At 51.4% G+C, this 25,965-nt stretch overlaps 1 protein-coding gene across 18 annotated transcripts in view; it reads right to left on the bottom strand.

Moving 5' to 3' along the window:
* Window positions 1-25,965, bottom strand: part of MAPT (microtubule associated protein tau) — a 96,110-nt gene that overhangs the window by 34,981 nt on the left and 35,164 nt on the right. For 10 of the 18 annotated variants that reach the window (XM_027052020.2, XM_027052023.2, XM_027052021.2 and 7 more), the window contains exons 2-4: window positions 10,418-10,576; window positions 5,962-6,048; window positions 3,359-3,445 (exon numbers count right to left, since the gene is read on the bottom strand). In XM_027052020.2, the coding sequence (XP_026907821.1) occupies window positions 3,359-3,445; window positions 5,962-6,048; window positions 10,418-10,559 (316 nt within the window). In that variant the 5' untranslated portion in view covers window positions 10,560-10,576. The remainder of the gene's footprint in view (window positions 1-3,358; window positions 3,446-5,961; window positions 6,049-10,417; window positions 10,577-25,965) is intronic. The other 8 variants (XM_053211717.1, XM_027052022.2, XM_027052027.2 and 5 more) reach the window with 2 other exon arrangements.

The following is a 25,965-nucleotide window of genomic DNA, read 5'->3' as shown; positions in this document are numbered from 1 at the left end:
GGCGTGGGCTGTGGAGTCAGGCTGGGGTTCGCATCCAGCCACCGCCATTTACTTAACCTCTCGGAGCCTCTGTTTCCTCACCTAGACCCCCAAGGTGATGAAAATGGCTTGTCTCGGAGGACGACGGTGAGGGTGAAAATGAGAATTTGAATGACTGTGTTTAGTGAGATGCCGGGCGTATGGGAAGTGCCCCACAGCTGTGCAGGTTCTTTTCTCCAAACTACTAGGCAAACCCCTGTAACCACCTGCCAGGAGTAATTGCCACCTGGTTAGGAGGAGGCCGGGAGTGAGCAGCGTCTAGGGTGTCTTGGGCTCACCCCAAATGAAGAAGATCACATCATCAACAGTGACAAAATCAGTAAGCTTTACCGCAATGCCAATTTCTGCGCCGTGAAAAATCAGGACATTTGCTCCAGGACAACAGATACAATTGCGTACAGGAGAGTTTATAAAGCAAGTTGGTGCACACATTGACGTGCACTTGCCTCATGATGCCAGAAGAACCAACATGCATGCCCTGATGGATGGAGACAGGGAAACCACCACCCCTAAGAAATGCCTACAAGTTGCTGGCTGGGCCACGAGTCTTTTCTCCCAGACCTGAGATGGTTACGATTTCACGCCTAAAACAGAAATGCCAAGTCACCAGCTCAGGCCTGCCGTGGAGGGCAAGGAGGAGGGAAAAGAAAGATTCTCTGGGTCGCTGGACAGCTGCATGATGGCCTTATAAACACTGGCCCGCTGGCTGTCCCAGAACAGCGGCAGTGAGGGCCGTGAGGGGACTGGCAGTGGGCTCCCCAACCACCAGATCATAAACATGACCTTGCTCTCGGGCCCCCGCAAGCTGACACTGTGCCACCCACGAGGTCAAACAATGACAGCTTCAAGCACAGATTTTGTCTGAGTTTCTGACGAGGCTGTGGTAGAAAGGTTCAGAGTGACAGCAGGTCCAGCTAAGTGGCATAGAGTCCTGGAGATGGAGAACACGGGGAAGGGGGTGGGGGACACATGGGAATGACATCACTGCTGTGGCACTGGGAGGTCACTGCACTCACACGCGGGTGCAGAATTGCAATATCCTGGCCCCGGTGCGTGTCAGACACTGGAGGCTGCTGATAACCCTGACGCCCCCTCACTCCCCAGTTCCCAGCAAGGGAGGTGCTCAGAGAGGCCAAAGGGAGGAAGTAGGGTGTGTGGCCGTGGCTGTGCCATCACATCGCTACACGGGCTTTCCGCATCCCTGAAGCCCCAAGAGGCAGGGGCTCCCATCCCAGCAAGGCAGGGATTCCTGCTGTGGGGCGGCCACAGTGCATCCCCAGTAGACCTCAAAGGAGAAGTTTCAAGAATGTAAGACACCTAACCAAGGACGAAACTAGGTTACACATCATCCAGGTCAACAGCTGAAAAAAAGCCCCCCGAATCTAAATCCTCCCTATCTCGTTGAGGATGTAAAGGGTGGAGAGGGTGGCTTGGGAGCGTGGAGGACGGGCTGCATGGCCACCACCCACTTCAGCCCCAAAGGGAGGGTTTCAAGGCACCACTCGGAGACACTTGGTGCGTATCCCCTGTGGTTAGCGACACGGCGGACCGCTGTCAGAATCCCACCTGGGAAAACCAGAGGAGAGATGGGCTGGCCCCGCTTTGGGGGCGGAGCAAAGGGTGTGGCTGCAGCCCTGGGGTCAGTCTGCACACGCCAAGTTTGCTTGGGCAAAGCATGCCCTTGTGTTTCCCACAGACCCGATATGGACACAGGGAGGCAGCAGCGTGGAGGCGCCTTGGACCATGGCCGGTGGGCTCAATAGAAGCAAGCCAACTTCAGCAGAAGGCTGGAGGGGATCTTCAGATTCCAAGGGGCTGAAGAGAGCGAAGTGCCTGCTGGAATCAAGGGCAGAGGGAGGGACCTTTGGGGGACGACTGGGATGGAGGAGTCTGGAAGGATTCCAAACAGGTGCCCACAAAAGAAAGAGTCGACGTTAAACGCTGCAGAGAGCGTGAAGCCGCGCACAGTAGTGCTGATCCAGGACGAACTTTCCTGCCTCCCGTCCCCTCCACCTCCCCAGCCCCAAAGTGGGGGGCTGCAACCCTGAATGAGCTTGGGCTACTGGATGGGACCAGACATTCTAACCAGCACTCGCAAACGGTGTTTTGCGACGAGACTAAAGTACTTTTGATCGCTTAAGCAGTGATGAAAAAGTCAGAAGAGGGCTACAGTTTTCACCCTGGAGGGGAAGGGCTCTCCCACTGAGTAAACTATACAGGCACAGGGGTGGGGGTGGGGTACAAAAATCAGGTTATCCAAGAGCTCATCGTTGTTCAGCCTTCAAACGACCTTCACTGTCAAGGACGAGGGCCATCCAGCTTCAAGAATACGCCTCCATCCATCTCAAAAGACCAACTCACAAAGCAGAAACAGTTCTGACGAGTGGAGGGAGGGGGTGGTTGCCGCTGGACCTCTGCATGGGGGTTCTCAACAAATGGAGCCCCGAGAAAAAGCTGCAGTTTCCCAAAAAGCTGCTGTGAGCACTGTCTTCAGGAAGGAAACAAGACTCCTGTCTGGGGACGTTTTCTCCATTCTCCAGTGCTGGTGACATCCTGTCTGGAACTCTTCTGCACATCTTCTTCAGTGCCCTCCCAATCCAGAAGCCAACAGCTGAGCATTTACATAAGCTCAAAGAACACTACCAGAAGGCGACGGCGGCCAGAGCTCTGGGCTGAGCGAGCCGTTTCCTAAGGGTCCCAGGGGGCTGGAGGCCATCACCATTTCTGGTAGGTGCCCTGTCTGTGCGACCCCCATCATGTGTGCTGACAGGACAGTCTCGTCACGCCTCTTCGATGCAGATACGTTGAAAAAGCTAGTTCTAGAAATGGATGCTAGGTCACACTGCTGAGCTCCCTAGGGGCTGTCCCATTAAGATCCTCCAAAGGCATGGGTCAGTCATGAGACCTTGCCACACGTTTGGGTGCCCCAGGCGGTAAACTGTCTGTTAGGAGGTGACCCTGTCACTGGGCAGAGCCCTAGCAGGAAGGTGGACTGAGCCCAGGGGTGATCTGCCACCAGCCTGCCTCGGAGGACCCTGCAGAGAGCTTGGAGCTGATGTGCCGGCTGAGATGGAGGGAGAAGCTGGACGGAATCCAGAAGATCCTCCCTCCTCTGGGAGGCTGGCGGGCAGCCACGGAAGCCATCGGCCATCAAGGCACCAAGATTGGAATGACCCAAGATTCCCAGAAACCGGGAGTCCTCCCACGTTGCTGCCTCGCTGGGAGACAGCATAACCCCTATTCGCACCCACTCCTCCTTGCAGGGCGGCCGGGCACCCGGCCAGGGCCGCCTCCACCCAGCCACGAGAATCACCCTCACCTGTGGTTCCTTCTGGGATCTCCGTGTGGGGCTGAGCGGCCGCCTGCTCGCCGGGGGCTCCCTCATCCACTAAGGGCGCTGTCGCGTCTGGAAACCGAGAGTCGCCTTAAGGAGGCTAGGAAAGCCAGGCCAAGCCCCTCACCTTACTTCTCGAGTGGGAGCAGGCAGGGGCGGGGAGGCAGGAGGGGACTCGGCGGCATGCAAAAAGCAACACCACAAAGCAACACCCAGAGCCGCGCCCCTGCCTGATGTTTCCCCAGGAAGCACATGAATATCTTGCTTGGTGGCACCGCCTCATGAGATGCCCAGGCCATCTGCCGGGGACAGCCTCCGTGTGGATGCTGCAGCAGAAGAGACTGCCGGGGACGGGCCCAGGTGTTTTAAAGAGGAAATGTCTAAAATCAGATGGCCGTGAGGCTTTGAGCAAGACCTTTGCCCTTTGGGCCTCAGTTCCCTCATCTGCAAAATGGGAAAATCATGGCCAGGTGACCTTCAAGTTCTCGTCCAGCTCTAAGCCCCGTGTCCTGTGAGTCCGTGACTCACGGTTAAAAGCACAGACTCCCCCAGGTGGCAATGAACAGGCTGGTCCCGTCCAGAGCTGGGTGCTTGACAACAGGCTTAACAGATGGTCCACCTGCAGAGCAGAGGCCACAGTTAAAAACCCACCACCAGGAGCTGCTGTCAGCCTCTCATCAAGGCGAGCACCTTCCAATTCAGCAGTCCTCCCCAAGCAGTGCCCTGGCATACTCCCAGGCTGTTCCAGGCAGACATAAGGAGTTGTCAGCTTTGAAAGCTTTCCAAGAGTCCGAGTCAATTTAGTCAAATGGAATCCATTTTAATCACGGTCGTCTCGGGAGCAGGCGGAGCCGCCTGGCCAAGCCCAGCCCCAGCAGAGTCCCCTTCCTCGTGGGGAGGGAGTGGAAACTCTCGGGGCCCACACATGTACAGGATCCAGAGTGCAGCAAGACTTGGTTGGAAGATCCTTCCAGAATAATGTTGATGGGGCCACTGACAACCATGATTTGGGAGGCTGCTATGAAGTCTGGCATTAGTATTTGACGACCTCAGGGAGGTAGCAACTTGCAAAACTGTCCTAACCAGATCAGCGGGAAATGTCTCGCATCAGCAGCTCTAAGAAGAAGCACAAAGAGCCCTTGGCCTGGGTATTCTCTTCACTAGGCTGAGAACCTGGGGGGGGGAGGGGGGCGTGGGGGGGGGGAGCAGGGCCACACCTACTTTCTCCCCCACAGATGGTCCCTTACACCAAGCAATTGGCAGGCACTTTCTCAATTCATTCAAAGGTGGACACTTGGGGAGATGCCGGGACACGTTCTCGTCTTGTGACAGCCTCCAAAGTCATGGGCAGAGCCAGGAGGAGGAGAGTACTGAGAAGAGAACCATGAACCTCCCTGGGGATGAATGGGGAGGGATGGAAGGGCAGATACCTCAGACTGGTTACTTAAGAGCCATTCTCAATGCACTTATCCCTTGATTTCTCCTACTTATGAGTCTGGAAAGCAAAACGCTCCGTATTCCGGCCTCCCCCTTACAGCCAGGCGTGGCCATGAGACTCAGCTCTGGCCAATGAGACATAAGCGGAAGTCGGCTAGGCGGGGCTTGCAGGAAAACTGCTTTCCTAATAAAAAGGAAACACATTTGATTTCAGGGCCCTTTTAGCCAGGCTTTGCTACTTTCCTCTTGCTTGGAAGGCAGATGTGATGCTTGGAAGTGCAGCAGCCATCTTGTAACCACGAGGCAATAATCCAACCATTACAGATGGCAGAAGATAAAGACAGAAGAGCACTGATCACGCTGGAGACCTGCTGCCATCCAGACATGTTATTAAGTGAGACCAACAAACCTCTTCATATCTAGGCCCCAGCTAGTTTGGTTTTCCATTACCTAAAACCAAATGCAGTGTTGACTGACTCAGAAGGGAAGCAAGAAAAGGTGGTCAAAATCAGGACCAAGCAGCTCTTCAGGAAATACAGGAGGAGCTTTATAATAACCTAGACACCAAACGTCTAGAGAGGACAGGTCAGAAGGCGTGCTGGAATGCACACCTCGGCCAAGGTCCAGAGCCCTGGACCATGCCGAGAGCCCAAGAAATGAAGGATACTAGACCAGATCAGTCCCAAAGTATGAGCTTGGAGATGTGCACCGACCCGCCCCCTTTCTCACCCAAATGGCTGCACTGGGACCTGGTGGCTCGTGAGAGAAGAGCAAGGGGGGCGGGGGCTTCTGAAGGAGTGTGGGGTGGGGGGACAGCTGCCCATGGAGCAGGGGCTTTGTGGAGCTCTGCTCGGGCCCCGCTCGGCCACAGACCCAGCCTCTCCAAACGCGGCTGCCTCAAAGCACACACACGATGAAGGGGCCCAAACACGGCACCGGAGAGCGAGGCACCAAAGCAGGGCTTGGCTCCCGTGACATTCCCGGGCCTGAGCCCATCCTGCAAAGCACCGAACAAGCATGGCCGTCAGCCAGCGGGAGAGGCAGCAGCGGACGCGGCCGGGAAGGGTGGCACGCGGGGCTCAAAGCACGGCTAAGCGCAGGCTGGAGGCACGGAGGAGCTGTCTCAGGGAGGCAAGGAGAGGAGGGCCCACCTTCTGCCGTTGGCGTGCTCTTAGCATCCGAGGTTTCAGAGCCCGGTTCCTCAGATCCATCATCAGCGGGGGTCTGCAGGGGAGACTCTGGAACATACACAATGAGCCCCTCAGAACGGCTGCCGCTCCCCACCCCTCCTTCCGACTGCAGGAGGAAATGGAGAGCAGTGTCTTTCGGAGCCGAAAACCACCCAGCGCGGGACCCAGATGGATGGGGCGTGGCCACGTGATAAAGTCACAAGGGGGACCAATCCCACCCCCATCCCAACACGACGGTGTCCCCACAGCAGGGTCATCAGGCCAAGATGCAGGTGCTCGTTCCTGGACAAGAGGAGAAACTGCCTTTTAATCAGCCCGCGGTTTCAGCAGAGACTCGGCCTCATGCCGACAAAAGGGCAGCCGACACTACGAAGCCCGCTGCTGTGTCTTTCCTGACCGAGAGGCTCATGGGAGAGTGTAACCCTTCATCGGCGACAAGCAGAACGCCTGGAAACCCAGTCCGATCCAACTCCTTCCTCTGAAAAGGGCAGACGCAGTGCCTTCTAACTGGACATCGGATCGTGTGTCTGGACTTCACCCAGCTCGTTTCCTAGAAAGATCTCCAAGTACTGACCAGCAGGACTGGAGTCGCACCTGAAATGTCAGCCACAGTTACCTAGGGAGACAACTGCCCTTTCAGAATCCGAAGCCAAGGAGGCTCTGGTGGAGCCCGGGAAAGCCACTCCACCTGGGGGTGAGGGCAGGGTCTGCGGGGCTGGCCTGTGTACAAAGCAGAACCCCAAGACGACAAAGGGCAAGCAGTGTTCCACTGCACTGAGAGATCCGACACCCACGGCTAAAATGCCGCCAGTGGATACCCAGCCCTGGGGGCGACCGTCCGGCCAAAGAAGGACCAATTCTAAACAGATTTCCAGCACACCCACAGCTCCCTGGTCCTGGGGCTTACACAAACCTGCAAACTGCCTCGAGAAGGCTTTGGACAAATGGCGAGAAAGCATCTGCAGACTGTGTGCTGGGTCTTGTTATTACTAACCAGGCTTGACTGTCAGAGCACAAGAGCATATGGAGAGTGCCCCAAGCATGCTTGTCCCCCAAGCAGCCCCTCCCCCACTCTGTCCTGGAGCCTGCCATCCTTATCATTAGAATTAGCCTTATTAAATTTCTTGGAGGGACAGAAAGGAGGAGGAAGAAGCCTTTTCCGAACGTCTTAGCTGGAAGATCTAACAAGTTAACCCTTAAACACCTTTTAATTCCTTAGGGTGCACTCCTCTATCAGTTAACCACCTGTCACCTCACCCACCTGGGGGCTCTTGGCTGTATCCAGTCCTTGTCCAACTTTGAGCCTCCACACAGATACTCTTTGTTCTAGTATTTTATACGTGGTTTCTTGTCATGATTCCAAATAGTCTGTCACTTATCTAAAATGTTGCTAGTAAAGTGACACAGCTTCTGCCAAGTTATACCGCTCACGCCCCATATAGAAATCACTCCTAAATCCTTAGAAGCAAGAACAAATTTGATGGGAGTGATGGAAATCTCTTAAGTATCACTTGCTTTCTTGGGAAGTATACTCTTTAGGTAAGCAAACTATCTACAAATGTTTCCCTTTCACAGCAGTGACAAAAAGGCTAGCAACTTAAAATCTGCGCGCGCGCACACACACACACACACACACACACACACATATATCATATATCATATATTTGTTTTAGCACAGAACTTCTGATCATGTTTTATGTTAAAGAACTGAGCAGTTTTAGCAAACGTACCTTAGACAACTCTGAGACACAAAATAACTTGTAAACTCGTTCTAACTTTACAAATTGAATTTCATTTCTCCCCCCAAAAATATGAATGGTAAAAAACACTTTTTTTTCCTTTTTTTTTTAACGAACTTTTTACTTAAGAACAGTTTTGGATTTATAGGAAAAAAAATTACAAAGCTACTACAGAGAATATACCCTACACCAAGTTTCCCCAGTTATTAACATCCTATACTATTAGGTATATTTGTTGCAACGCTGTATGTATTTTAAATTTAATTTTTAATACCAGCCTACCCTAAACAGAATGTCACTGGCATAATTCACACCAGGCAGAATTCTAAGTTGGATTCCACCCATGAGGGTTTAATAACGGAAGTTCCAAGGGGACCTGGCTGAGTGACAAGGGGCAAAACAGATGACAAGGAGCTGAAGACGTCCCTCTGATGGGGCAGCACCGCATATCAGCCCTTGACCTCAGAGAGGAAACTCCGCTTGTCATCTGTCAACCGGGGAAAGTGACATCTGCCCTCAGCAGTTGTTGTGAGCATCGCCTGAGACGCTGGTGGTGAAGGCCTTTGCAATCCTAGAGTTCTAGAAAAATGCCCCAATTACCATTTTAAGGAAGTTCCCTTATAAGCAGGGTGGCCATAAACTTTATCACCCAAATTGGGACACTTGACTGTGGAAGCGGCAATGGTCATCATGACACAGAACAGAGACTTGCACGTGGATGTGTGGGCTCAGGTCCTCAGAAGAAGGAGCTCTCAGGGCCCCAGTGAGGGGGTCAAGGCGTCAGGGGATCAGGGGATCAGGGGATCAGGGAACAAGGCAAATTCTGGCTCCCACCCCAAGCTGCCTCAGCCAGGTAGGGCTGCAGGGATAAAGCGGCGTGCCACTAACCTTTGGGATCGAGGTCCTGGGGGCCAGTACCCTTCATTCCACATGGCTGAGGTCGGGGTGGGGAGAGAAAATGGGAAGGGGCTGTAGAGCCACGGGGGTGGAGGGGGACAGCAGGGGAAAGAAAATCAAGGCAAGAAGGGAAAGAGGGAAGGAGGAAAAGGAGACCGTGGGAGAGGAGGCGACGGGGTGCGGGGGTGGGGGGAACGGAGTGGGGGACAAAGGGAGGAAGGGCACCCAGCAGGACTCAAAGGAGAAAGCAGATTCCCTCACTGCCCTCCATGGGAGCTGCACCTTAGCAGCTCTGGCTGGAGCCAGGCTATGGCCTGGGAGAGGTAAGGACGTACATTTCTCACCACCATTTGGAGCCTGACACCCAGAGGGCAGATCTGGCCCCCTGGGACACTTGGCTGGTGTGGGTATTTCCCCCCACTCCCCTCCCCCAGCACCTGGGGCTGGGAGGCCCCAAGAAGGCCAGAGGGCAGCCTCTGAGCTCCCCAGGACAGTATATCCACTCTTCCTCTACCAGCCAGGAGCCCACCTGTCTGATGCCCAGGTTCCTCTGACTCCTACGCTCTCTGCTTCAACAGAGAGACAGAAGTCGCCTTTGAAACCAGGCCCCACAATGAGTCCTGCGAGCAGGGACTATCATTCCTCGTGCTTCCCCAACCCAGGGGTCCTTCTGGTGACCCTACCTCCTGCAGGGAACCTTCCCAGACAGATGCACCCAGAAGAGCACCCTTCCCACTTTGGAGCCCCACCGCCTCCAGCCACTGCTCCACACCTCAGGGTGCAAAGTATTTTTATTATTTTTAGCACTGAAAGAGAATAGCAGGCTGTTTGCTATTTTGTCTCCTCAGTAATGGGTCTGGAGGGCAGGAATGGAGGTCTTCTTACACTGGGTATCACTTGGCAATGACAGAGAGGACAGCATGAGAAGCAGGAGAGAGGGCTTGGTGCCCTCCATAGGACTCCCCAAACTCCGTGGACATGAAACACAGGTGTTTGGTGGGGGGGAGGAGGAGGTCGAGAAAACTTGGCCCAAAGACTGTATTATAGAATATCTAGGGGTTTAGGGGCGCCCGGGTGGCTCAGTCGGTTAAGGGCCCGTCTCAGGTCACGATCTCACAGTTCATCAGTTCAAGCCCTGTGTCGGGCTCTGCGCTGAAAGCAAGGAGCCTGTGTGGCATTCTCTCCCTCTCCCTCTCTCTTTATGCCCCTCCCCCACTTGTGCACTCTTGCGCTCTCTCTCTCTCTGAAAATAAATAACTAAACTTAAAAATAAAAAAAGAATATTTAGAGGTTTAGAGGATCCAGTTTGTTAGTATAGGTACAGCAGGAATCTCAGCGCTGACCTTGCTGAAAGAGGGCCCAGACAGGCTCTTAAGGAGGAGATAAAAATAAGATACAAAGCCCAGTATTTTTCATGTTCATGAATGCTGCTGATCTAAAGGTGAATAGATTGGGCTAAAGACTCAAGAGAGCACCGGGTATTAATCAGACTGACAGGCCCCTTGCAATCTTTGTCATGCCACTGTCCACACACGTGTCAGACTCTTCTTTGGAAGGGTACATTTTCAAACGGCCTCACATTTTGAGTTATCTTGGCCCTTTCAAATTATGAGGCTTCACTCTACTGACAACCCAACACAATCAAGTATTTAAAATTCCTTTCAAGAGCTTGTTGTTTCGGGCCAGCCCCTTCCTGAGCAAGCAGGTTGGCGGCCACCCACCCACGCCAACCCCGCCCCGCCCCCCAGGCACCTGTTGCGCATGCGTGGCTGCGCACTCACCTTTCAAGCCCTGGTCCACGTCACCCTCGTGGTCTTGCATTAGGGTGTAGCTCCCCTGAGAGGGGAGGTCTTTCCTCTCCCCCGTCCCGTACGTCCCAGCATGATCATCCATCACGGTGAAGTCCTGGCGGGGTTCAGCCATCCTGGGTCAAGGCCCACCTGGGGAAGGGAGATGGGAGGATGAGGACAGGCAAGCTGGGCTGAGGGGCCGAAGCGCTAGGGGGGTGGGGGTGGGGGCGGGGAGAGAGGGCCCACCTCCCGGGGGCAGACCGATCTCTGCCCCCATCCCCTCCCCGAAGGATGCCCAACCTCATCCGCCTTGCCCGTTATGCGTATGTGCCCGTTTTAATTCACCTGCATCACATCGCTTCATACTCAGAACCACCAGGTGGGCAGGTTCCCGGGCCTGGCTCGTGATGCCCAGCACTCTTTCCACTTCATTAAAATACAAATGCTGCCCACTAGTAGCTTGCTTACTTATTTATTTTTCTTCCCATTAAAATGTAAGGCCCATCAGGAGAGGGGCGCCATCAGCAAGTGAGGAAAATGACGCACAGAGACGCAATGGGATCATTCCATCACGAGGCAACAGCGAGGCAAACCGACTCTTGACCCTTGTCCAGCCTGCCCCCCCGGAGGTCAGGGCTGGGCCTCCACTCACCTCAGGGTCCCCCACCAGACCTCTCGGGTGTGCGTTCTTGGGGGTCGGGCTCAGAAGTCCCTAACAGCACCATGCACACACATGCACACATCGCTCCCTAGAGCCCCAGCAGGAGAGAGTACTTCACGTCCACAGAACGCACTAGAAAGTCATTTGCTCATACTCTGTTCTCATCTTTATTGAGAATATTTAGTGCTTTATTTTAAAAGTAATTCATAACTGTGAATTCTAGATTTTTGAGTATGCCATTTTGTTCTGGTTCATCCATCCTACTTTGGCTTATTCCATTTTTTTTTTCATCTTTATCTCTGTAATTTGAGTCTCCTCTTTTTGTTATCTTCCTTTTAAACATTTTATTTTTAGGTGATCTCTACGCTTAACATGGGGCTTGAATTCATGACTCCGAGATCAAGAGTCACATGCTGTAGTGACTGAGCCAGCCAGGTGCCCCGATATTGTTCTTTTAAATTACTTATGCTATTATTATTTTTTTTAATGTTATTTGTTTTGAGAGAGAGAGAGAGAGTGCACAGCCCAAACTCACCAACCATGAGATCATGACCTGAGCCGAAGTCAGACTCTTAACCACTGAGCCACCCAGGTGCCCCCAAAATGAATTCTTTTTTTTTTTTTTTAAAAGAATGAGCTTAGCAGGACCTCTATCCTAATGGTCTGTTTCCCTTAGAAAGCCCCCAAACATCAGAACCCCTCTTCTAAGAGGGACTAGTTCCATTATCTGAGGAAACTACTGCTCCCCACTCAGCTCTAGGAAATAGCATCTTCCTCCCTGGTGGAGCCTCTCGGAGCGTCCCCGGTCACCGCCCAATGGCTCATCCCCAAGACTGGTCCATGAGTCACTCCATCTGGCTGAGTCACCAGATGCCTCACCCTGGAGCAGTGGGATCGCCCCAGAAGCTCAAGGCCTCCCAGACTGGCTAGAGACACTGGCCCAGGTGAGCCAGGCCAGCCAGCTCAGGGCACCTTGTTCAACCTGCAGCTAAAGATTTAGGGAAGGCTGAGAAGTTGAGCTTCATGGTTTTGCTCTTTAGGTTTGATCAATTCCTTTCAATGACCAAGCTTCCCCTCCTGAAACATGGTGGATGGAGGTATACAAGTAAAACTCTGATGTATTGGTTTCCTCTTTTTTTTTTTTAATATTTATTTATTATTGAGAGACAGAGAGACACAGAGCGTGAGCAGGGGAGGGGCAGAGAGAGGGGGAGACACAGAATCCGAAGCAGGCTCCAGGCTCCGAGCTGTCAGCACAGAGCCTGACGCGAGGCTCAAACTCACAAGCCGTGAGATCGTGACCTGAGCCGAAGTCGGATACAACCAACTGAGCCTCCCAAGTGCCCCTGTTTGACCTTCTTGCATGTTTTCTCTGCCAGGTGTCCTTTAGAACATTTTTTCTCAAATTCTCAAAATTCCATTGGGATTTTGGGCTTATATTTTGTGCCAAAATGATAACAATTGCTCTCTTCAGAATATTTAGCGTTCCTACCCAAAAGCATAGTGTGTGTCTTCCCAATTATTCCGGTTCCCAAATCTCTCTGGGTGGAGGTAGGGGGGTGTCATTTGCATTTTTCTGGTGCTGAGCTCACTCTCGACGTCTTGCTGTCCTTTGTGCTGCCTTTGTGAACAGGACCCTTGCCCTCATCGTGCTGACGACTCATGAAGGGCTCTGGGTTTCCTCAGTGGAGGTGACCAGGCCACCGTTCCAATGCTGGAACTGGCCCCGAAGTGATGGGTTCCCCTCGACGTCTCCAGGGGAATAAACGGGAGAAGCATTTTCTGGGCCTTGATCAGACAGATGTGATCTCTTAGCAGAAAATCTCTCATCAATGAGCTTGTGAAAAGAAGCTGGAAGGATTCAGCAGGGTTTGCAGGAGAAGAATGCAAGGGTGAGGGAGGGCATTCTACTCTTTTCCCTACTCTTGAGGTCAGTTTGCCCCCAATTCAGTGGCTGCTCATATTTTAATGTTTATTGTTTATTTATTTTTGAGAGAGCATGGGGGAGGGGCAGAGAGAGAGGGAGACAGAGGATCTGAAGCAGGCTTTGCACTGACAGCAGAGAGCCCCATGCGGGGCTCAAACCCACGAACCGTCAGATAGTGAGCCATCATCAAGCTGAAGCCAGACACTCAACCGACTGAGCCACCCAGGTGGCTCCTGTTGCTGATATTTTAAAATCACAGGTTTTAGAGAAAGCGGTTCTTTCAAAGGAGCCTGGGAGGCGTGAGACACCAGGGACCCACACGCACTATAGCTCGCCACATTCAGCTCCTGGCTAAGTCGAGAAGTCCCAAAGCCCACCTTCCACTTATGCCCTGCACAGACAGGCTCGCTGACTAAAGTTCTCTTCTTCCAATAAATGGTACCACCACACATCCCAGCCCTAAGACCTGCAGCCAAGGACAGCAGACTGAAAACACGAAAATAAGCACAACCCCCGAGGTGGGTACACAGCCCAGACGAGACATGGTCACCACCCCACGGATCCCTGTAATCTAAGAGGGACACACAGACAGGAAAATAAACACACTGGGAGCTGTTTTCTTAAGGCTGCACTCTGCTTTCTTATTCTTCTAAATCAACCAATTCCCACCACCCCACCACCCCCGCCCTCATTTCCTACCTCCTGTTTTCCCCGGCAGTGACTTAAGGGCAGTGGGGTGGGAGGTAGGGAAGAAATTGTAGGAAAGGCACAAAAGTTGAGTTAAACCTGGAAACTAAAAAGGGCCACTTTTTTTTTTTTTAAGTTGATTTATTTTGAGAGAGAGAGGGAGGCGCAGCAAGAGAAGGAGAAAGAGAATCCCAGAATCCCTGAATCCAATCAGGGCTGTGGTTACTCAGTCTTTTTTTCCTTTTTTCTTTTGATTGAGGAGAAAGTCACACAACCGAAAATTAACCATTATATATATATATTTTTTTTAATTTTTTTAATGTTTATTTTTAACAGAGAGAGAAACAGAATGCAAGCGGGGGAGGGACAGAGAGAGAGACACACACACACACACAGAATCCAAAGCAGGCTCCAGGCTCTGAGCTGTCAGCACAGAGCCCGACGCAGGGCTTGAGCTCACGAACCACAAGATCATGACCTGAGCCGAAGTCAGATGCTGAACCGACTGAGCCACCCAGGCACCCCCAAAATTAACCATTTTAAAGTGAACAATCCAGTGGCATTTAGTACATTCACAGTGTTGTGCAACCATCATCTCTTACTAGCTTGGAAACATTTTCATCACCCCAAAAAGAAACCCTGTGCCCATGAAGTGGTTTCTCTTGAACCCCCTACCCCCACCCCCTGCCAGGCACCAATCTGCTTTCTGTCTCCATGGATTACCCTTGTTGGATATTTCAGATAACTGAAATCATTTAATATGTGGCCTTTTTGTGACAGGTTTCTTCCACTTAGCCTAATGTTTTCAGGACTCCTTCATGTTGTGGCTCGTGCTGGGGCTTCATTCCTTAATAAGATTCCGTTGTACGGACATAACACATTGTGTTTACCCATTTATCCTTTGATGGATACTTGCAGTCTTTTAATAAATTACAAGTTCGGAAACAAGCTAACATGGAATTTTTATTGTGACTTTTATCGGATAATGGTGAAATTGGGGTGGAGGGAGGAAAAAGGTGTGGGCAGGAAGGGGGGATGGTAGAAGAAAGAGAAGGGCAGGGCCCCCCAGGAAATCTTCAACTTCTTCCTCATTTCACCAAGGCTGGGCCCCCATGGGGCACAGGGATGTGTAGGTGAGACCCCGGGTCCCTTTTGCTCCCAAAGAATAGGGCCTCCGCAGGCCTCAAGACGGAGCAAATTTTCTGCCCGGCAGAATTCACGTCTTCTATGCAGCTTACCTGAAGCGGTACCTTTGTTTTCTGAGCCTCCTAGGCTGCCCTTTGAGGTGTCCGGTGGTGGATGTGGGAACCCCAGGCACCTAGTCCAGATGAAAGGTGACCTCTGAAACACCGCCAGGGGGCCCTGCTCACTATTTGGAGCTCATCTGCTGTTTTCCTGGACATTTCTCCATGACGACATTGAGGCTCGCTACAAACCTGAGAGGTGGGCAGGACCCAAATCCGAGACAGGTAAAGGGCCCCCAGAGACTAAATGACTTGCCCAAGACCACTGAGGCAGCCTGGGACCTTACTTAGATTTGAATACCGCTCCCTCAGCCCTGCTGCCCTCTGGGACGTGGACTCCTGGCATTCTGATGCCTCCTTCCGCTCCCCACCCAGGTCTTTCCTCCTGTACGGTTCCCCCGGGGGTCTGTAGGTTTCTTCTGACCTAGGGTAGTCTTCACCTGATGTAGAGGAAGACGAAATGGCCTTCCTGCGCCTACTGCCATCCTTCCTATTCTTCCTCATTTTCTTACCCACAGCAATGCAGTTTGGTAATCAGCAACTCAGGTTCTAGAAAGCTCCTTGGATAAGCCAGGGCCACACGGGACACCCTTGTGGCAGCTTTGGAGTATTAATAGCATCTATTTATGTGAGCCCTGTCTATAAGCCAGTCACAGGGGCTTCAGAGAGAGGGAGAGTTTCTCTGTAATACAACCACCTCATGAGAGGAATCATTGTCTCCACTCCCTGGACGAGAAAGCAGGCTCAGAGGTTCTGTAACCTGCTGAGGGTCACACAGCAAGCAAGGGGCAGAGCAGGGTCTGAACTTTGATCTTTTGATGATAAAACCCATCTCGAGGCTACTATATCTTACTGGTTCCTACTGGTGCCTTCCCAACAGTCTAAAGAGCACAACCCTTTTCTCCTCCCCTCCAGGACTGGGCGAAATGACGCTGTCCGGGCTGGAGTAAGAGCGGAGGGCAACCCTGGCTCTCCGTGCTCAGGGCTGGCAGACTCACTACCCAATCCCAACCGAGCTTTGAGAGTCTGAATCTCACCTCCGCGAGCGCACCTCAAGGGCAGGGGTATTTCAGGCCAAGCAGCAGCCTCGCTAGGGGGCAGCAGACGCCTGGCGGGCGGCGGGCTTCTCCCGGAGCAATGACCGCAGGCCCCGCCGGGGTGCCTGCTGTGACTCAGCGGAAAGCGGAATCGCCCGTCCTGTTCCCTGGCTCCGTTCAGACAAAGGGTGATAGCCCCTGGACCCCCTCGGCTTAAAAATCCCACACTGCCATTAGAGAGTGGTGACAATGCACAATTTTGCAAATATGCTGAAAACACTGAATTGTACATTTTAAAGGGGGAATTTCACGGCACCGGCACCGTAGGTATTTCAATAAAGCTGCCATTAAAAAAACAAATACCCTAAGTGGACCTCTTCTCTCAGATAGCTGAAAGATCAAGTAGAGATAATCTAGAATCTAAAAATAACCTTCCAGTGAACTTTGTTCCTCAAGGTTATTTTTGGCTCCTGCATCCCATTTTTCCTTTGCTCTGGTCCCTTTTTTGTACCATCAGGAAGGAGCCAGTGCACTAGGGTGGAAAACAGGATTCCTCATAATGACAAGAGCCGTGTTTCAAGTGTCTCCAGGTATTGACTTATTTAATTCATACACCCGTCTCTATTATTACGCCTACTTCTGCAGATGGGGAAATTAAGGCACAGGGAGGTTGAGTAAGTTGCCTAAGGTCTCAGAGCAGGCATGTAATGGAGTCAGGGTTCAAAGCCCAGGTGGCCTGACACGGAGTCTCACCTCCTTAAGCGGTCTGTTAACGGAGACTAAATACAGTAGTGATTGAAATACCAGATTAGGAATACCAGGACACTTGCTCAACTAAATTAAACCTTTCACTTCCCTTGAAAATTGCCTCTTTAGGGGGGTGCCTGGGTGGCTCAGTCAGTTAAGTGTCTGCCTCTTGATCTCGGCTCAGGTCATGATCTCACCGTTTGTGAGTTCAAGCCCTGCATCAGGCTGATAGCACATTGCCTGCTGGGAATTCTCTCTCCTTCTCTCCTTCTCTCTCTGTCCCTCCCCCTCTTGTGCTGTCTCTCAAAATAAATAAATAAACTCTTAAAAATTAAAATAAACAATTTTTTAAAAGAAAATTTCCTCTTTGTATTTACACTGTATTCTTTAGTGCTTATGGTCCAACTGTTTTACTTTAAGACACAGAGATTAGTGAAAGGGCAATGCATCCCCATCTCATGGGCTGAGTGAGGTGAACTCTGGGTCCCAGGTCATTAGGAAATCCCTCTACTCAAGAAGCAAGGAGCCAACCGTATCCAAAGGAAGAGAAAGAGTCTCAAGGGCTTAAATCAACGCGCCCTTCAGGCTGACTCCTGGCAACCATGATGCTTCAGAGGCCCTTCACTAACAGCCAGTCCCAACTGTGAGGGTCTGAGGGGCCGCGTCTCCTTTTGTGTCGCCTTCACCTCCCCTGCCCCTCATGGGTGGTGCCCAGCACAGAGACAGGCACAGGGAAGTCCTCACTTGCAGGAGGGTAAGACGACATGGCTCCTCCCTCAGAGAAGCGCTAAAATGTGAGCTCATGGTCACATCATAGCACAGTGTGCCACAGAATGTTCTAGAACCAAATTTGAACAATAGTAAAAAATACCCAGATTTTAAGCATAACTGCCAAATTAAGAGGAGAGAGGATAAAGGAGCTCACAGTGAGGGAAGACTTAGGTTGGTAAGAAGAAAATGGAATAATCCTGGGCGTCCATCCAAAGAGAACAATCAACAGTTGTATGAAAGCATGAATGAAGGCTGCTTTTTGGGGGGTGGTGGTGCTGCTGTGCACACACAATGTGTCATGGCTGATGTCAGCTGGCTAATGTCCACCATCGTAAGAAAATTCACAGATTGTGTCTGAGAGGACAGTTCTAGTGTTAAGCTTAAGGCTTCTGTTTTATTTCATTTTATTTTGCTCACTAAAGCCTTCTCTCCTCCTTTGTAACGGCTGGTATAGTGAAATGGGGCTGTAACATCTGGCTGGGTGATGGGTCAGGCTTGGGTGGCCTTTGTTTACAGAAACGCAGTCTCTTTCCCTCCAACCCCCTTTCTGGTAAGTTTTTGATCAGACTTCAATGAGGACAGTGCTGTCGTGTGACATCCTGATGGGTGGTAGAGACAGGCTGCTGAGCCTCTGTCTTGTTCAGGAACTGCCAATGTCCCTGACCACCACTTTAATTCTACCTGAGATGAATCCCCTGAACTCAGAGCACCAAATGGAAAAGGAAGAGTTTCTTGTGATGTCAGCCAAGAAAATCAGAGCAAAAAAACCTGTTTTTCTTGGGAAAACCACTCAATCTTTAGAGAGAGAGGAGAGAGAGAGAGAGAATGCACTGTTTTATAAAAGTGATTCATAGTCATCATTAAAAAGTTAAATACAAGAATGTGAAAGAGTAAAGCAAAATAACCACTTTTAACATTGTTAGGGAACTTCCTCGCAGACACCTCTTCTGTGCACACATAGAATTTTCCCTAAATGAGACTATGCTCTATAGCCTATTTTACTCACTTAATATGCTGTATTAATAAGCTTTATTTCTGGTTGATCTTTAGTGGATATAATCTGTAGCATCACAGCTGTGTCTGCCTCCCAGCTCCAACAGGCAGCAAACAGTCTACAAACCAACACAAGATTACACTTAAAAAGTGCTGAGGTGGGGGAAACTTTGACCCCCCCCCCCCCACTTTTTTTAGCCATCCATAATCATCCCTTAGGAAGAATGGGTATTTCTAGAGTCAGGCACTGTTTACACATTTTTATCTCATTTAATCCTCCCCACAACCTATGTGAAGTAGGGAACGTTATTATCTTATCTCCCTTTTATGTACTGAGGCTCAGTTGCTCAGGCTGGGGAGTAGGGGAGGCCGCATGTGGCTTTGAATGTGTAGTCCTAGGGTGCGTATGACATTGGGTGCGTGTGACATTGGGTGGGTCTCTGGAGACCTCCACCAGGAACCATGGAGCTCCACTGCACAGTCCTAATGTAGGAGGAACCGCCCCAACTACACCTTTGCGAGGTGCACCCGTCCAATCTTAGCTCCATTTTGCAGCTGGGGAAACTGAGACACAGAGAGGCTGAGGCTGAGGGACCTCCAATGGACCTAGAAATCGTGGCAGAGCTGGGGACAGAGTCTGGTGTGTGGCCATTTGCTGGAAAGCTCAGCTCAGGAATGGGAAGTCGGCTGGTATTGAGCACCAGAACTGACCCCAGGCAGGGTAGAGTGGCGTCTCAGACAGGAAGACGTGGCCACATCTGATGAATGGGACTCCTCAGTCAGGCTCTTGCCTCAGCAGCGCCTCGGGTGCCAGGAAGCCTCTCAGAGGCACCCTGGGGCCATGTGCCAAAGAGCATCATGGGTTCTGAAATGCACCTGCTGCACCATTAGCCATTACTGGCACTGATGGATGGCACTCTGGCTGCCCCCTTCTCAAGGCACTTTGAGAACACTGCCCAGCCTCACCCTCACAGCAGGGTTTGGGGAGGCAGCCTCCACCCTGCCCCCTCTACTCTAAGCCCAAATGTGAGCCTGGAGGATGCTTTGCTTTGCCGCCCTCCCTGGGGCTCTCCGTGAAGCAAGGTCTCCTGATCTTAAGATGCTATCTTTGTGTCTCCCCGACAGGTGCACCTAGAGGCCGCTCAACCGCAACTCCTTTTGTGACACACACTGAGTCCAACCTGATCAGTTGAATGAATGGCTGGACTCCCCGAGCCCATGGCTTCTGAGATGCAGGCATCAGCTCCAATCTTCTTGAGGGACCCTTGTTCTCAGCTGAGAGCTCTCCATGGATTTGGGTGGAAAGGACACCTGGTGTGGAGTCAAAAGCCCTGGGTTCGAGGCTGAGTAGGGACCACTAGCTGGTTGACACTGGGCCAGTCATTTGCCCTCTCGGTACCACGGCTTCTTCATTTGGAACATGGGCATGATGATACCTGTCTCACAGGGTGGCTGTGAAGGTCAATGGAAACATGCCTGAGAGAGAGCACTTTAGTGAACTGTTCTGGACTCATGTAAGATGCTGTTGTCATGACAGGTGAGTTATGAACAGGAGAAGGTACCTGAAGACGAGAAAGAGGAGGCTTAGCCTGAAGGGATAAGATAAGGGGCCAATGTGAGGGCCTTGGGCCGTGCCTCTGCCCTGAAGGAGGGGGAATAACGGCCCAAAGAGGGGAGAGGCAGCATCGGGGCAGCCCGGGGAGAAGAGGAAGAACGAGGGAGGCCTTCCGGAAAGGTCTCAGAAGTAGTGGAGAGAAGGTAAATGTCAAAAGTAGAATGAGGGGGTCTGTGCCCCCCACTCCTCCCCATGCAGGTGCCCCGACAATGACGGACAGGCTCAGAGAGGGCGTGCGAACCCCTGCGGCACCCAGTCTCAGCTTGCTGGGAGCAGGGCCCAGGGGTGGGGTGGGAGGCCGGAGTCTGCCGGGACATTTCATTAGATGGGAGCCACAGAGGAGAAAGGGAGGCAAGAGAAGAATGAAGGAGGAAAGGCAGTCGTTTTTACGATGTTTTCATCTCTACTTCTTGAGTCTGAGGACATCTCTGAAAGACGCGGAGGAGAGGAAGGTGGCGGGAGGCTGTTGCTAATTAGCAGTTGTCCCTCAGTAATGAGCAGCCTGAGCTCAGCGCCATCCCAGAAGGGTGCAAGAACCACATGCTAGAAATGCCACACCTGGGCAGGCGCGCCATCCCTGACTTCCTCCCTTGACAAAGGTGCCCTGACACGGCATCAGGGCCAGAGTCAACGACAGTGTGGTACAGGGGCATCAAGCACAAGCACACACACTAAGGCCAGGCTGCCACTTACCAGCTGGGTGGCCTTGGATGAGTCACTCAACCTCTCAGAGCCTCCACTGCCTTGTCCATAAAATGTGGGGTTTAAGTGAGTTAATGTGTCAGGTGCTTAGGACCATCACTGGCTCCTGGACAACACTACGTAAGCTCCACCTGTGGTTATTATCATGACAACCTTATCACCCATTAATTTAGCCAAACCTTTCTGTATCCTGTTTGTATTTTCAGACTAAACAGTCTTCACAGGGCACAGAGCCCCACCCCACTTTAGATCTAACGACACGTGGTGCCCCCTTGGCCCTCCCGATGCAGCCTCTGGCCAGCCAGGGCAGATGGCATACCCAGTGAGATCATCCCCTGGTCCCGTGACGCCTGGAGACAGGGCCAAAATCGTGTCCTGGAGCACCCTGCATGAAGCTGACTCCTTTGTAAGAGGGATGGGGGAGAGGAACACAGAGGCATGGAGAGAATTCCACCTTGTAATACCACGTAAAAAAAAGTAGCTTTAGAAATGTGCTTGTGCAGAATTTTTACAAACACCAACAACAAAAATAACACACACACACACACACACACACACACACACACACACACGCATACAAGAAGTCCTAAAGGCTATGTACTGAACAGAGGTTTTCTCTGGAAAGGGAAGTGGAATTAGGGAGACTTTCTCTCATTGGTCTACATTTGTGTTTTATTTTTTATTTTTTATTTTTTTTAACATTTATTTATTTTTGAGAGACAGAGCGTGAGTAGGGCAAGGGCAGAGAGAGAAGGAAACACAGAATCTGAAGCAGGCTCCCAGCTCTGCACTGACAGCAGCGAGCCTGGTGCGCGGCTCAAACCCACGAACTGTGCGATGGTGACCTGAGCTGAAGTCGGACGCTTAACCGACTGGGCCACCCAGGCACCCCTACATTTGTGTTTTATTATACTGTTTTATAGACATATATTAGGCTTATAATCTGATAAGAAGCAATAAATACCCTCCCATTTTGGCAATGCAACCCATCCTTGTAACAGCCAAGGATTTTCCCACAGTGCACTTCTCCTTCGATTCAAATATCACGAATTGCCTGCAGCCACGGGCAAGGCTGGAAGACACTTAACATTGATTCTAGGCATCGGGGCCACTTTGTGATCGATCACGGAGACAGAGGCTGTTGAGGGTGACATGTGCACGTGGGGCTCTGACTTGAGGCCGTAGAAGCACCACCAAAGGCACCTGACAGGGGTGAAGGCCTATGGGGCCAGTGGGGACCCCTGGATGGGAAAGGCTAATCAATGCTGGGAGGAAGGTAATGAGACCAAGGGGTCGGGTTTGCTAACAGCTGATGTGTAGTCTTTCAGGGACACTTTTTTTTTTTAATGTTTATTTTTGAGAGAGAGAGAGAGAGAGAGAGAGAGAGAGAGAATCCCAAGCAGGCTCTGAGCTGTCAGCACAGAGCCTGACACAGGGCTCAAACCCACGAACTGTGAGATCATGACCTGAGCCAAAGTCAGACACGTAACCGACTAAGCCACCTGGGTGCCCCTGAGGTACGCACTTAATGCGTATGACTCCATGTTATCAGCGTGAAGCAAGAAAGAAGTACAAAAAACTTAGACACATAATGGGAAATACATTCTACATGGAAAATGAGGAAACACCATACCTTGGGGGTGTAAGCCAAGGGGAGACCCTGAACGCCTGTTGGTCATAAGCGGGAGGCATTCATGTGACTCAGTGCTGTCTCCTCTGCCTGTATCTGAGCTGCTGTTGGGTCTTCCCAGGGTCTCAGGAATTACCATCAGCATCAACATCTTAAAGGAATACCGTAAACCACTGAAGTGTAACTTTCAATAGGCAAATTTTATGGTCTGTGAGTTATTATCTTAATAAAGATGTTTTTAAAACATTGCAAAAGAGGCTCGAAATTAAGCTTATTTTCTTTTCCTAAATCGAAAAATACAGATGCCCTTCTGCTGTGGGCGGGGAGTTGGAGCCCTGGGCCTGAACAGCTCGAAAGTGGTTCACTCCGAGGACCGTCTGAGATTAAGACGCTTGCACACAAACCTCTTCTCTTCTGGGCAGTCTGGCTTTGGCTCAGATCCAACCCCCAGGGCAAATTTTTCTGTGATAAAACAAACCACAGAGGTGGCTTTGCAATGTTTGTACCATCTCAGAAGCTTTCACTTCTTCTGTGGGAAGAGCAGAGGTCCTGGCCTTGGTCGGGGCGGGGGTTGTGGCTCCCCACAGTGCAGAGGGGGGGCCCAGGAAAAAACGCTGGGCCACAGGGCACCGCCCCAGGTGGGTGGGCCAGCAGGGAGTGGCAGGTGAAGATACCTTTGCGGGGGAGGCACAAGGTCACATCCATTAAAACACAGAACTGGCTACGCGCAGGGAAAGGGAGGGAAAATGGATGGGAAGAAACAGGCTGCTCACCCGGAAGGCTGTTTTGCCACAGAGATGGAGGGTGGGCCTCTGACGGGCCCTCCGAGCCAGCAGGCCCGGGCTGTATTCACCATCTTGTCCTCCCAAGCTCAGGGTGTGCAGATGCCGATAGAGGCAGGGATCGCTGGGGAGGGGCTCGTGCACGCACGTGTGCGCGCGCACACACACACACACACACACACACACACACACACACGTCCGGTGTCTTGGGGAAGGGGAAACACCACGACGCCCTCACTTCTGAAGCCTTCACCACACATGTCCCTGACCCCACATCTGTGGGATTAAGCTGGAAACCTCCACGTTCCTGAGACACAGGTAGGGATCCTGTGACCTCCCTGCCCTCCCTCCACTCCACATTTGGTCCAGCGTTCACCGTCATACTTGTCCCCTCATACTCTAATTGTACCCCATTAGACTCCCCATTAGAGGTTCTCTGAGGGTGGAGACTCCTGCACTTGTCTTTTTAAACCACGGTAAACAGCTCAGTTCTTAGTGCGGTGCTCGGTAAACGGGCTAGGTGCTCCATGTACCTTCACAGACCGACGTAGGAAAGAATGCGCACTGAAGGCCACACGGCACACTTTGTCAAACGGCATGTGCCGCCCTCACCACGCCACTCTCTCTCATGTCCGGGCCTTTGTGCGTGCTCGTCTCCCAGCCAGGAAAGCCCTCTTCTACTTGCCCTCCCCTGCGTCTGGCGAACTCCCACTCAAGCTCTAGAAGCCCTTCCTGGCTCCGCCAGACGCCCTCAAGTGTGCCCAGTAAACGCCTGTTGCACGGTGTTGTGATTCTCTGGTTGCTTGGCACTGGTCCAGGAGGGTTAATGTCCTGAGGGTGGGAGGGCCGTGCCACCTTCTTCACCACCGTGGCTTCAGCGCTTGGCCCACACCCGGCCCAGAGAAGGTCCTCACTAAACTGGCGAACCAATGAGGGTGGGGGGCAGGGAGATGGGTGTTGGTGGGATGGAGGGGGGAGATGGGGCAACATGAACTGCTAGCACTTCCCAAGCTCACAGCTCATGCGGTCTTGCAAATCTGACAGCCAGCCTGTTCCCTCGTACGGGCCACCCAGCCCCCTAACAGCCATACCTCTGACAGCCCCCAGGAGAGAATGTTCCCCTGTGATCGTGATCGGGGAAGGAACTCAAAATCTCCCCCACCCCTTTGTAAACCTCAAGTGACCAAAATGAATGGGATATAACTGCTATGTCGGCTGGGTGTCGGGCTAACCAGGAATGACCTTAAGTTTGTCATCTTTGTCATCAAGGTCTCTCCTATTTTTGTTCCTTCTCCCCCTCCCCCCAAAGCAGACCTTGTTCTCCAGGCATTTGTCTGGGAGCCCCTGCTTGGCTAGGACAGATTCATATAATTCTGGGTTCTCAAGCTTGGAATGGACCTTAAAAAAGAGGCCCTCGGGATGCCTGGGTGGCTCAGTCGGTTAAGTGGCCGACTTCGGCTCAGGTCATGATCTCACAGTTCGTGAGTTCGAGCCCCGCGTTGGGCTCTGTGCTGACAGCTCGGAGCCTGGAGCCTGCTTCGGATTCTGTGTCTCCCCCTCTCTGCCCCTCCCCAGCTGGCACTCTGTCTCTGTCTCTCTAAAAAATAAATAAATGTTAAAGAAAAATTTAAAAAAGAAAGGAAGGAAGGAAGAAGGATAGAAAGAAAGAGCCCCTCTATGGCACAGAGAGGTGAAGTGACTTGCCCAAGGTCACACAGCTAGTCAGCACTGAAGCCAGGATACAAACCTAAGTCAGGGGGACATTTCAATGAGGATACCCCAAGTAAGATAGAAAACCACTGTTTTCCATAACATCAAACCCATGTGTTTGATACTACAGGTCAGATGCTATCCTGTTTACTTAAAAAATACCACGTCTTTGCTATACAGGCTATCTTTGCCCAAGTCATAGATTTTACTTTTCACTGTTCTCTTTGAGTCCCCGTCACAATTCTAGGACATCAATCTGTGTTTCCCGTCAGGGAGGAGAGAAATGATCTGATTCCTTCAGGCTACACCAACAACGAACGAAAATACGACAAAGTAAGTTCACTGCGTACAGATCACTGAATTTGCTTCTTTTTACTGAAGAGAGATAAGGACATCAGAATCCGAAATATGCTCAGAGGGAACATGTCATGGCAAGAGAAGCTGTCACCAATGCAGGCCATGCATGAAGTCCACAGCTCTTCTCACATGTGGCCCTGGGGACATTTTGGGAGTAGATGCTCTGTCACTGGGTGCCTGGGGGCTCAGGATGAAGCCACATCATATGATTATCTAAGAACTTGTCACCCTGTCACCCACAGTTCTCAGTTCAAGACAAAGAGCAGAGTAATTAGAAACCATGTAGAAGACTGTTTACGATTAAACAGCTCTGTGATTTCCTTTTCATTCTTGTGGCTTACTGTGTGGACAGCATTTTCCAGGGAGCCATGAAATGTGCACTTGTAAGTAATATCCAAGGGATCAAGAGTGTCTAAACACCTGAAGCCAGTGATTAAAGGCTTGTTTTAGGTGAAAAAAATATAAAATTAGTTAAGATGTTGTAACAGGATACAAACGGAACTGATTTTACTTAGAAAAACCTCGTTAAAAAAAAAAAGTACAATGTGACCAAAGGTATTATCAAGTATAATTTGGATTATTTGTATCCTAATTTAGATACTTATCCCTAGGGGCACCTGGGTGGCTCAGTCAGTTAAGCCACCAACTCCAACTCTGACCAACTTCGGCTCAGGTC

The sequence above is a fragment of the Acinonyx jubatus genome, chromosome E1, assembly GCF_027475565.1.
Source record: "Acinonyx jubatus isolate Ajub_Pintada_27869175 chromosome E1, VMU_Ajub_asm_v1.0, whole genome shotgun sequence".
NCBI lineage: Eukaryota > Metazoa > Chordata > Mammalia > Carnivora > Felidae > Acinonyx > Acinonyx jubatus.
This window is presented reverse-complemented; position numbering and strand designations above follow the sequence as displayed.